Here is an 11,795-nt window from a genome sequence, read left to right as displayed (position 1 = left end):
AGACACAGGAAAGACCATACCAGTACCATAGGAAGTACCGCCATCATATCATGCTGCCGAACATCCGTTTGCCCCGAGTCAATATCAGGCTTACTACCATCACGGACAGTAGGAAAAACACCACACTCAGGAGGTAGAAAAACCAACGGCACCGCGTGCGGAACTGCTTTTCCTTCTTCATCTTGGCCCGCAGTTGTTCGGCTCGGGGCAGGTCCAGTGTGAAATCCGATTCCGGTCGAGTTGAGGGCTGCGGATGAAAACAGAAGAAAGAATAACTTGATTACTCTGCTATAGAAGTAACTTCAATGGGTATGGATAACTTTTCACCTGCACGGTGGAATTTCATTTTAAAATTGGATTTGACGATAATAATAGAATTTCTTAGTTACACATTGAAACAAATTTAATGACAGAGAAGACATTATTGCACTGTATAAAACTATTTTTTCATGGAAACAAACTAACTCTTTACTAAATCTCAGCCACAACTGACAGTGGTTTAAGGCTCAAATTCATCAATATTTTAGTTATTTCCTTAACAGGATTTTGTTCAATGTAGTGTAATCGGAAGACGAATATGTAATTATTTCCCCTCAAATGGCTAAATTGCACTTTGAATTGCGAACCATTTCATACTTTTAACAGATGGACAGATTGTTATTTTACTCAACGAGAGCAAATAAAGTCAGAATAAAGAATAGCGAACTTCCCAAGCAACAATGTGAGTTTTATTGTACTCTTATGGCGGTCTTCATGACCAATTTTGGTCTTAAATTCCATCATAAGAATGTAATAAAAACCAAATTGTTACTTGGGTTGTTATTTGTTTATTATTGATAATTTTTTTGTATTCATTTGCTACCATTTGACAGATAAAATTCATCCAACTTCAACCTGGATTGAATAAGGTTTTGCAAGGTGACGTCACGAATGAACGCAATTCATCCATTTGACATCCATCCGTGGTTTGTTTACTATTTGTTAGGCAAACACAACATGCATAAACTAAAGTTAAACGTTTTTAAAGCGTATTGTCCAGCAGTGTCGCCCTCTGAACTACTCGGAATGGCAGTTTTTGTGCTTTTCTGACCTGCCCCTGACGCCCTTAACAATATGTAACTTTAATCATTTTAACCCGCATTCTAAGTCGATGTAAACAAACCACTGATAGACGTCAAAAAAGCGAGGTTATGCTCGCCCGTGCAAAACCTTATAAACAAATTTGCCATAAGGGATCATTCAATAATGACGTCCATTGCTTATGGGGGAAGGGGGTGTCAATTTTGTGACAGGTTGTGACAAGAGGGGAAGGGGGTCTAGGCAAATGTGAAATCCGTGGAAAAAAATTGCATTTTCATCAAAAGGCAGCAAAAATATGTTTCTCAGTCATTCATCACTCATTGATTTATTTCGATTTTCGAACTTATTGTTCCAGCTGACGGCGCTTGAAAGTCAGGCACAATTTGTCAATGTTTACTAGATAGACCACGCGTTACATTGAAGGATCAATTTAAACATCAATTTCAGTTCATTTGCAATCAAAGTTTCTAGCTTTTTACTAAATATTGGATAGAAAAGTGCAATGAACTCTAAAAGCTATCGTCACGATGTAATGAAACCTGCTTCGCCGACGCAAATTGAAGTTCGTTTTGAAGCGGAGCCATGCTACTTCAATTGAAACCAAAGCTTCATTTCTTCAATGATTTGTAACAATTTGCAATTGAATGTTGTTAGAGCCCTTGTTCGCAGTTATTATTTTTTATTAATTGTTATTTTCTATATTTGTTTTAATCATACATTAACTCTTAAAAGGTTAAGCTAGTTTTATAAACCACTTTTTACTTTCAACACGCTTTCATTTTTATTTTAAGTTTGTGTGACGTCCAAAGGGGGGGGGGACGTTGAGTTTTGTGACACAATCGGACAGAGGGGGGAGCGGGGGTCTAGAAAAGTAGAAATTTGGTAGACGTCATATTTGAATCGTCCCTAAGTATCCATTAGAGTGTCTCAAAATAGCACTATGTCAGAAAACCCAGAGGCTCACCCCTCAAGTGATAGCTTAGGGAGTCACAACAAAACTTTTATATGACGTCAACATTGGTTGCCATGATTTAGGGGTCACACATTTGAGTTTTATGAAAAAACTGCATTTTTCAGGAGAAAATTCAAAAAAATACTTTTAGAAATATTAAAGTAGGTGAAACAACTATTTGTTTCACAATCATTGAGATCTGATACATTTATAAAAAGGTTATGGTGGCATGTCTGGAGTCATATTTGTCATATTAAAAAATTTATTAAATTCGGCAAAATTTTGAAATTTTCGAAATTTCATTTATCTATCCCAGAGTATCTCAGAGTAACGTACAGTATACGTATAGATAAGAAATTTTATGACGAACAACTTTGAGGAGAAAGTATGTTCAAATCTCGCTGAGGTATTTACGTTTTTCTGAAGGCGGAACATAACATATTTTCGCAATTTTTAAATTTTACCAGTTCCACGTGAAAAAGGTAAATGATAAAACTTGAACTATTTATCCTAAACGTTACTTACGTGTTTGATAGAAGGAAATATGCACCTTCCATAGAATTTAGCACCATTTAGGCTCAAGAATCACTTTTGAAAAGGGCGTATTTATTTTAGTAGGTACTATGTTTGAAAAATCGTATCTCCTAAAACTAGGGTTGTTCCAAAATGATGCCTAAGCGTGAGTTGTAGAAAATTGATTTTTAAACCTAAAAAAATAAATACTGAAATTTTTTAAAATCCTTTTTGTACTATCAGTAGATGGTAGAATCAGCAAGACGTATCCGGACAAATTGAAAAGTAACGTTTATTCTAGTTGCTATCAATTTCATAGCATAACGAGAAATATAAGAATAATAATAAGAAATATAATGTTTATTTATTTATTTGTTTATTATATAAAAAATCATCTGACAGCATATGGTCTTAATGATCTAAAGTAACGTAATATATCACATGCTTTTGTAAATTCGCTGACGGAAGGTCTTTGTAGACACGTTAAAATCGAATAAATGATGCGCCTCTTGGAATGGTCCGCTCATACTCAACATTGGGTCATTATTGCTATATACAGTGTTTCTAGGAGGTTATCGTAGCCACTGTCTGGGCCTTAGAATGCGCTGTGAATGCGTAGTTGTGAAGTTGACCAAGCAGGGCGGGACTATCAATTTCATCTTGTAAAATTTTTGCAATATAATAATAATCTTAGGTTACAAAATATTCATAAAAGTCGTTGTTCTACAAAATCCTTTGATAAATATTGCACCAATGCAGAAAAAGTCTCAAAATGTATCAAATAAACTCTACGTTTCCAAAAAAAAAATTCGAAGTTACCATTTCCTGTATATCTTAATTTTACATTTTTTTCCTGACTTTAGAACATAGTGGAATTTTTTTTCAGTTTTTTTTTTCATGTTTAAAACTCAATTTTCAACAACTCACGCTTAGGCGCTTAGGTCATTTTGGATCAAACCTAGTTTCAGGAGATACAACTTCTCAAACATATTACCTAATAAAATAAATACACCCTTTTTAAAAGTGATTCTTGAGCCTAAGTGGTGCCAAATTCTTTGAAAGGTGCATACTTCCTCTTATCAAAAACGTTAGTGACGTTTAGAGTAAATAGTTCAAGTTTTTTCATTTACCTCTTTCACATAAAACTACTAAAATTTGAAAATTACAACAATGTGTTTGGTTCCGCCTTCACAAAATCTATCTATTTATATAAGAGGCTTATGTCTGTACCGCAAAACAAGTCCCTGACAGGACATCATGCATTCGTAGCAATGGGTTGTATTCTCAGTCACCTCACTGGTCGACTTCTGGACTGCTCGATTGCTCAACTGGTTGACTAGACTGCTCGACTGGACTGGTGGATTAGACTGCTCGACTCAACTGCTTGATTGGACAGATCGACTTGATTGCTTGACAGAACAGCTCGATTTAACTGCTCGAGTAGACTACTCGACTTAACTACTCGATTTGACTGCTTGACACATTTGCTTGACTTAGTACTCGACTCGACTGCTCGACTTAACTGCACGATTGAACTGCTCGACTGGACTGTTCGATTTGACTGCTCGGTAGGACTGCTTGACTGGATAGCATGTCTCATCTGCTCGACTAGACTGCTCAACTCAACTGTTCGATTCGACGCTCGACTCAACTGCTTGATTCAACTGCTCGACTGGACTACTCGACTCAATTTCTCGAGTCAGCTGCTCGAATGAACTGCTTGATTCAACTACTCGATTGGAATATTTGAATCGGCTGCTCGACTCAACTGCTCAACCCAATTGCTCGATTCAACTGCTCGACTGGACTACTCGATTTGATTGCTCCACTCAACTGACAGCTTGATTCAACAGCTCGGCTAGACTGCTCAACTTAACTGCTTGACTTAACTGTTTGATTCGACAGCTCGACTTAACTGCACGATTCAACTGCTCGACTGGGCTACTCGACTGAATTGCTCGACTCAACTGTTCGACTTAGCTGTTCGACTGAACCGCTTGAAGCGACTGCTCGACTAGACTGCTTGACTAAACTGTGCGATTGGAGTGCTCGACTCAACTGCTCTACTAGAGTACTCGATTCAACTGCTCGGCAGGACTACTCGACTTAACTGCTCGATTAAACTGCTCGATTAGACTGCTCGAGTAAACTGCTCGACTCGACTTATCGGTTCAACTGCCCCACTCGACTGCTCGACTCAACTGTTCAGCTGGACTGCTTGACTCAACTGCTTGACTGGACTGCTCGACTCGACTACTCGACACAGCTGCTCAACGGGACTACTCGACCCAACTGCTCGAATAAACTGTTCGACTGGACTACTCGACTCAACTGCTCGACTCGACTGCTCGGATGAACTGCTCGACTTAACTGTTCGACTTAATCGCTTGACCCGACTTCTAACTAAACCATTCAATTCGACAGCTCGACTAGACTGCTCGATTTGACTGCTCGACTTGACTTTTCGACTCGACTGCTCGAGCCAACTGCTTAACTCGATTGTTTGTCGCGATACAGGGATACCTCGATATAAGACAATCTCGTTATAAAACAACCTCGATATAAGACAATTCGATATAAGACAATTTTTACCTCGATATAAGACAAATTCCTTTGACATAGTTGGTAACGACACCAAAGCACATTTTCCATTCCAAAAGCGGCGCCATAAATTTGTTCATTATTTTGAAATAATCCTAAAAATTGTAAACAATTAATAGCTCAAACAATATTAAATAGTTCAAAAAACATAAACACACAACACAGAGCAAAATTGGTCCCTACTAGCACAGTTGTTGTAAACTAGTTGTGGTAACCGATTAATGACTGATTTCAGTCATAAATAGGTTTCGGCAACTAGAAGTGACAAAAGTGTGCTACTTGGGGTGACTGCTAATGCTAAAATTTTGTGAAAAAATCATGTTTCGATATAAGACAATTTCGATATAAGACAACTTTTTGAAATTATAAATTGTCTTATATCGAGGTATCCCTGTATCATATGGTCGGTGTTAAATCAGACCGGACCAAGAGGAAAAATTTAAAAAAATGAGTTGATAGCAACCGAACAAGAATTTTCTAAGCAACATTTTGCTCCAATCAGACTACATAAATGTTGCAAACAGCCAGAGTTAGAAGATGATTTCGAATGCAGCAAACTTTGAATGCGTTTTTGTCGAAGTCAGAATTTTGCCACTCGGTTCTGTCTGACAGGAACGAAACGGCGGGGCGCGCAGCGAGCAAGATGGATCGATCAAGTGGAAGACGACATGCGGGCCCTACGCAGACTACGTGGCTGGCGAATTGCAGCCATAGACCGAGTGGAATGGAGACGACTTCTTCGTACAGCAGCAGAAACTACGGCCTGGAGCTGATTAAGTAAGTAAGTACTTGTTTGAGAATGCAGTCCCTATTGCGAAAAACTAATCGATTGCATAGGGCAAATTAGGGAAAAAGAGAGTGACAGCCGGAGTTCGACCGAAAATAAAATTAAGGTACCGCATGAACAATAGTAGAATAGCCGATGCAAAAAATAATGGGTTGAGTTGGGTTCAAGAAAAGGCTCGAGCAACGAGCTAGACAAAACTTTTTACAGATAATATTTGCCTGGATTGCTGCCTATTCTCGAGTACAAAATTTCGTAAAAACCTGGGACCCTTCCAAACCTGTACGATAATTTTGAAAAATGCTTACGGTCAAAAGCGCCACTTTGACCAAAACGGAGACATTCCTAACTAAGCCCAAATTTGAAGTGACGGTTTAATCGGTACGAAGAATGGAAAACGAGTGTTATGTCTGTTTGTCTGTGCTAATATGCAGAGATATAGCGCCCTACACGCTTGCTAGAAATGAAATTTTCTTTTCAAAGACAGACTTTTCCGTCATATGTTCAATTTGTTATAATAAAAAATGTGTGCCAGCAAACAGATTTCATGGTTTATCAACATATTTCCATCGTTGCTTGGTAACGTATTAGGACGTTTTTTTTCGCAACTTGCTTTCAACGATCTCATAGCAGACAGTTGCACAGCTACCCGGCTAAGTTCGCGGTTACCGGTTTGGTAGACCCATACGGAATGCAGTTTTCCTCATCCTTCCACCTTATTCATTTATGGCAAAGCGCGACAGCAATAAAAATGAAAGACGATTAGCTTGAGGAAAACTTGACCATTTGGAAATCATACAGACGATATAATCTTTGGCAGCCTTTGGTTAGGCTAGAAACTACAGTCAGGCTCGAAACTTCTGACGCTCGGTAACGAGTTTAACTAGACTTGCGTTCTGGACGATGTGCGATTTCAGTGGTAGTACAAGGTGCGGCTTGTGCCTTAAGCAATTCAATGGTAAATTGCGTTGCAGGATAAGCCATCGTAGACTTTGGTATTTAAACTGCAACGCATGATGAAATCACTACTATTAGGCGATCAAGTTAACCAACATACTATAGTTGAAATTAAAGACGTTTTGATGCCTAACGGGGCAAAACTGGTAATATAAAAGTACACCCAAAATTAAAGGAGAAGAATGAGTTATTTTTGAGCAATATTGCTTTTTTGCAACATGATTGCAACCTGTTGCAATATGATGCATATGATTGCAACATGTTGCAATATGATGCATATGATTGCACGAAATAAAGCCAGAAACCAAAAATAAAAAGTTAACTGCTTTGTTATGCATTCAAAGCGAAGCATGAGCGCAAATTAACTTTGATTATATTTATAGATTAAACTAAATAAGTAGTCTCATGTATATTATTCCTCAGGCAGTAACTTTTTAAGTGAAAAATGATTGCTCAGTGAAAATTTTTTGTCGTTGCTTATAAAGTATATGTGTAAGGTTTCAGGCTCAAAAGTCATTGTAAATAGAAATCTTTTTTATTGCTTATTTATGTGAAAGGACAATCACAAAATAGAAAGAATATGCAAACAAATAGCCACAAATAGTTGAAAGAGACAAAAACCTAATAACTAAACACCACAAAACGAACAAGCTGCCTCTGTCACATTCCATTGTGGTCACAATGTAGTATCAATAGTGAAATTGGAATAAAAAGATCTGTAATTGGTTTGTTCAACATAGCGAGATACCACAACTGCTTATCAACCGTCTGGCCAAGCCTCCGCATAACATTCCGGAACTCTGTTTCGAAAAACTTCACAGCCGTTACTTAATTTACATGGTAATGACCTACAAGAATCCAAGAATCCTAATCAGACGTAAACAAACGGCGACTGAATTATGAGGCTAGCATACTGCTACGAAGTCAGATCAAGGCAAAAACATCGCTCATCTAGCGACAGCAATGGTCCCTCACTGATGATGGTAGTCGATATTATTGACTATAATTCTTTATCACCTAATATATTAGGAATTCAACATAAATTACTATTAATTGGAAACTTCAGAACATCCTGTAAGGCCAACCAGTAAATAAGTGAAGTCTAATCAGGCTAAACGCGTCTGTCCAATGATTACGCAATGAACCCTTGATGGTAGCTTAAGCTGCAGCGCCCCGGTGGTGGAATTGATTTCAATCGCAAAAGAACGCGCAAACACATAAGTGTCGACACGCGTCGCCAATTAGGAACGACACGATCGGTTGTAAATTATGCGCGTCCGTTTAAGGAATGGTCTCTTCCTCGTAAAAATCTACCTGTCATCTGTCGCAGAGGTGTATTTATTATCGGACCGCAAACAGTAAATAATAATAAACCGGATTGGTTATTTCCTTTGGAATTCGGTATGAATAATGTAGTCCAAACAATATTATTTTAAAACATTTAAACAGAAACTATTGCAGTAAAACATCGAACGAGTGTGAACAGATACAGTAAATTTAAAAACGTTTAGCAACGAAGCGTTATAGTGACAGAAAGAATCGTTTAGAATGTATTTATTTTGCTATAGAAAAATTTTGTTATACTAAAAAATCGATTGATTCAAAATTGGAAATGCAAAATCTGAATAATCTTTTTACAATAATATCTTGATATAAATTATTTTTGATAATAGGTCCTTGTTCGCCGGTCCGGGATAAAATCAGAAACTTCCACTACCAACGATTACCCCCAATAACCACCTGTTGCAAGGGCAGGTTCTTATCAACAGCCCAGATGTCGCTAGCTAAGCCGCGTTGTCATGAGGCTCTGGGTCTGCCTCTTCTACGTTGTCATTGCGGATTTCAGTGGAGGAATTCTCTGCAGATGTCATTCGCTCCTTTCATCAAGGTATGTCCAATACGTTACATACATACGTTTTCCAATTTCTGTTGCTATCGGTCGTTGATGACATCCACAGCAGAGTCCCTCGTTGGATATCTAGTAGCCACGCCACCAGGCACGAATGATATATCGCAGGAAGCGATTAATAAATACCTGCAGTTTTTGCATTGTCTTCGTGTGGACGCACCACGTTCACGAGGGCTTTTCGTAGGTAGAGTGATCGGGTTTGAGCCCCAAATATTTAGCTATATCAGTCATAGTACCACCAGCAGGCGTTGTCTGGCTACCAAGATATTCAAAGGCGTTCAGGTCGAAAGCGACTTGCGACATAGTACCTTCTTCCAGCACAGACTCCTCCACAGGCTGGCAAATGACTGGATAATGCGGAATATAGACCCGATAGTGATCGTTAGCCTCTTATCCAGCAACTCCGATCCTGACCTCCTCGTTGTACCAGCCGGAATACGAGTAATCTTAGCGGAGATCGGGTAACTAACCCCAGTGGAAACTAAGGTCGTATACTAATTGGGAAAGAGGTATAGTGAGTCTTGGCACTAAGATAAGATATAAGATGGCATAAGATGGCAGCCCCATCGCGAGACTCGGTAGTGTTGCACCAGTACGGCTACACACCTAAATTAAATTAAAACTAAACATTCAAGCATATTCGGAGCGGAATATTCGGCATCGACCTAGGCGACGGAACAAGGACGACGAATGGAGACTCGGTATTTGGAACTGCAGATCGCTAAATTTCGCAGGTTGCGAGCAGGTGCTGATTGAACAGCTTGAACCCCGCAAACTCGGCATCATAGCTCTGCAGGAAATCTGTCGCAAAGGAGAGAAGGTATGGAAGATCCGTGGCGGAAAGGCTCAGCTTTACCAGAGCGGTGGCGCTACCAACGAACTGGGAACGGGCTTTGTAGTGCTGGGCGGAATGCAGGAACGCGTGATAGATTGGAAGGTGATCAACGAGAGAATGTGTGTATTGAGGATAAAGGGCCGTTTCTTCAATTATAGCATCATTAACGTGCACTGCCCGCACGAAGGTAGACCCGACGATGAGAAAGAAGCGTTCTACGCGAGACTGGAGGCAACGTACGACAGCTGCTCGTCACGGGACATCAAGATCGTTATCGGGGATATGAACGCCCAGGTCGGTAGGGAAGAAATGTATAGACCGGTGGTAGGACCCCATAGCCTGCACACCGACACAAACGATAACGGCCAACGATGTATAAACTTCGCAGCTTCCCGAGGCCTGGTGATCCGAAGCACCTTTTTTCCGCGCAAGGATATCCACAAAGCCACCTGGAGATCACCTGACCAACGTACAATGAACCAAATTGACCACGTTCTCATAGAGGGCCGGTTTTTCTCTAACATCACGAACGTACTCTCCCGTCGGGGTGCGGATATTGATTCTGACCATTACCTAGTAGCAGTACATGTGCGCTCAAAGCTGTCCACCGTATACCGGACACGTCAAAGCCGCCCTGCTTGGCTGAATATCAGGCAGCTAGATAACCCACAAGCTGCCGAGAACTACGCGCGAGTACTGAATGAGGCACTGCCTTCTTCCGAGTAGTTAGGTGCTTCAAACCTCGAAGACGGTTGGGGCAGAATACGCTCGGCCAACGGAGAGGCCGCTACCGCGGCACTAGGTATTCACCCTCGGAGTACACAAAATGATTCGTTTGATGGGGAATGCCAACAGGTGGTGGAGGAGAAAAAAAATGATTGGAAAAATTATCTAAGTATTGCCACTAGAGAGAACCTGGCCAAATACCGACGAGCTAGGAACCAGTTGACCACGATCCTGAGGAGAAAAAAGCGCCAAAAGGAAGACAGAGATCGTGAAGAATTAGAGCAACTATTCCGAGCTAATGAAACGCGCAAGTTTTATGAGAAGGTGGACCAAACTCGGAAGGGCTACACACCGAAACCTGACATGTGTAGGGACGAGGGAGGGAATCTAATTACAAACGAGCGCGAGGTGGTCGACAGGTGGAAGCAGTTCTTCGATGAACACCTCAATGGCGAAGTCGCCGAAGGAGGCGGAACGGAAATTAACCTAGGAGCACCCATGGAAGACAGTAATGTCCTAGCACCTGATCTCCAAGAAGTCAAACTAGAAATCGGGCTGCTGAAGACCAATAAAGCCGCTGGGAAGGACCGCCTACCGGCAGACTTTTATAAACATGGCATAGAAACGCTAGCACTGGGTTATTTCGAGGATTTGGGAGGAGGAAAAGCTACTGGAGGAATGGATGGAAGGAGTGGTTTGTCCCATCTACAAAAAGGGTGATCGGCTAGACTGCTGCAACTATCGTGGTATTACGCTGGTAAACGCCGCCTACAAGGTACTCTCCCAGATCCTGTTACGCCGGCTGTCACCGATAGCACAAGGTTTCGTAGGGAATTATCAGGCAGGTTTCATGGGGGCTCGCGCAACTACGGACCAAATTTTTACTATCCGACAAATCTTGCAGAAATATCGGGAGTACAACGTGCCCACGCATCACATCTTTATTGATTTCAAAGCAGCATACGATACAGTCGATCGAGACAAGCTATGGTAGATAATGCACGAATACGGTTTTCCGGACAAACTGATGCGACTGATCAAAGCTACATTGGATCGAGTGATGTGTTTCGTACGCATCTCTGGGACACTCTCGAGGCCCTTCGAGACGCGGCGAGGGTTGAGACAAGGTGACGGTTTATCCTGCATGCTGTTCAACATCGCTCTTGAGGGGGTGATCCGACGAGCGGGCATCGAAACGAGAGGCACGATTTTTACCAAGAGTAGCCAACTTCTAGGCTTTGCAGATGACTTCGATATCATTGCCAGGAACTTTGCGACGGCGGAGGTAATCTACGCCAGACTGAAAGCGGAGTCTAGGAGCTTTGGGCTAAAAATAAATGCGTCGAAGAGCAAATACATGAAAGGAAGAGGCACTAGAAGTGGTAGAGGAGTTCATGTATTTGGGATCGCTGTTGACCGCGGACAACAACACTAGTAA

At 40.9% G+C, this 11,795-nt stretch overlaps 1 protein-coding gene across 1 annotated transcript in view; it reads right to left on the bottom strand.

Moving 5' to 3' along the window:
• Window positions 1-43: 43 nt before the first annotated feature.
• The window catches only part of LOC128736120 (uncharacterized), a 120,620-nt gene continuing 108,868 nt past the window's right edge, over window positions 44-11,795 (bottom strand). The window contains exon 3 of the mRNA XM_053830598.1: window positions 44-247. Coding sequence (XP_053686573.1) covers window positions 44-247 — 204 coding nt within the window. The remainder of the gene's footprint in view (window positions 248-11,795) is intronic.

Source organism: Sabethes cyaneus, chromosome 2 (assembly GCF_943734655.1).
Source record: "Sabethes cyaneus chromosome 2, idSabCyanKW18_F2, whole genome shotgun sequence".
NCBI lineage: Eukaryota > Metazoa > Arthropoda > Insecta > Diptera > Culicidae > Sabethes > Sabethes cyaneus.
This window is presented reverse-complemented; position numbering and strand designations above follow the sequence as displayed.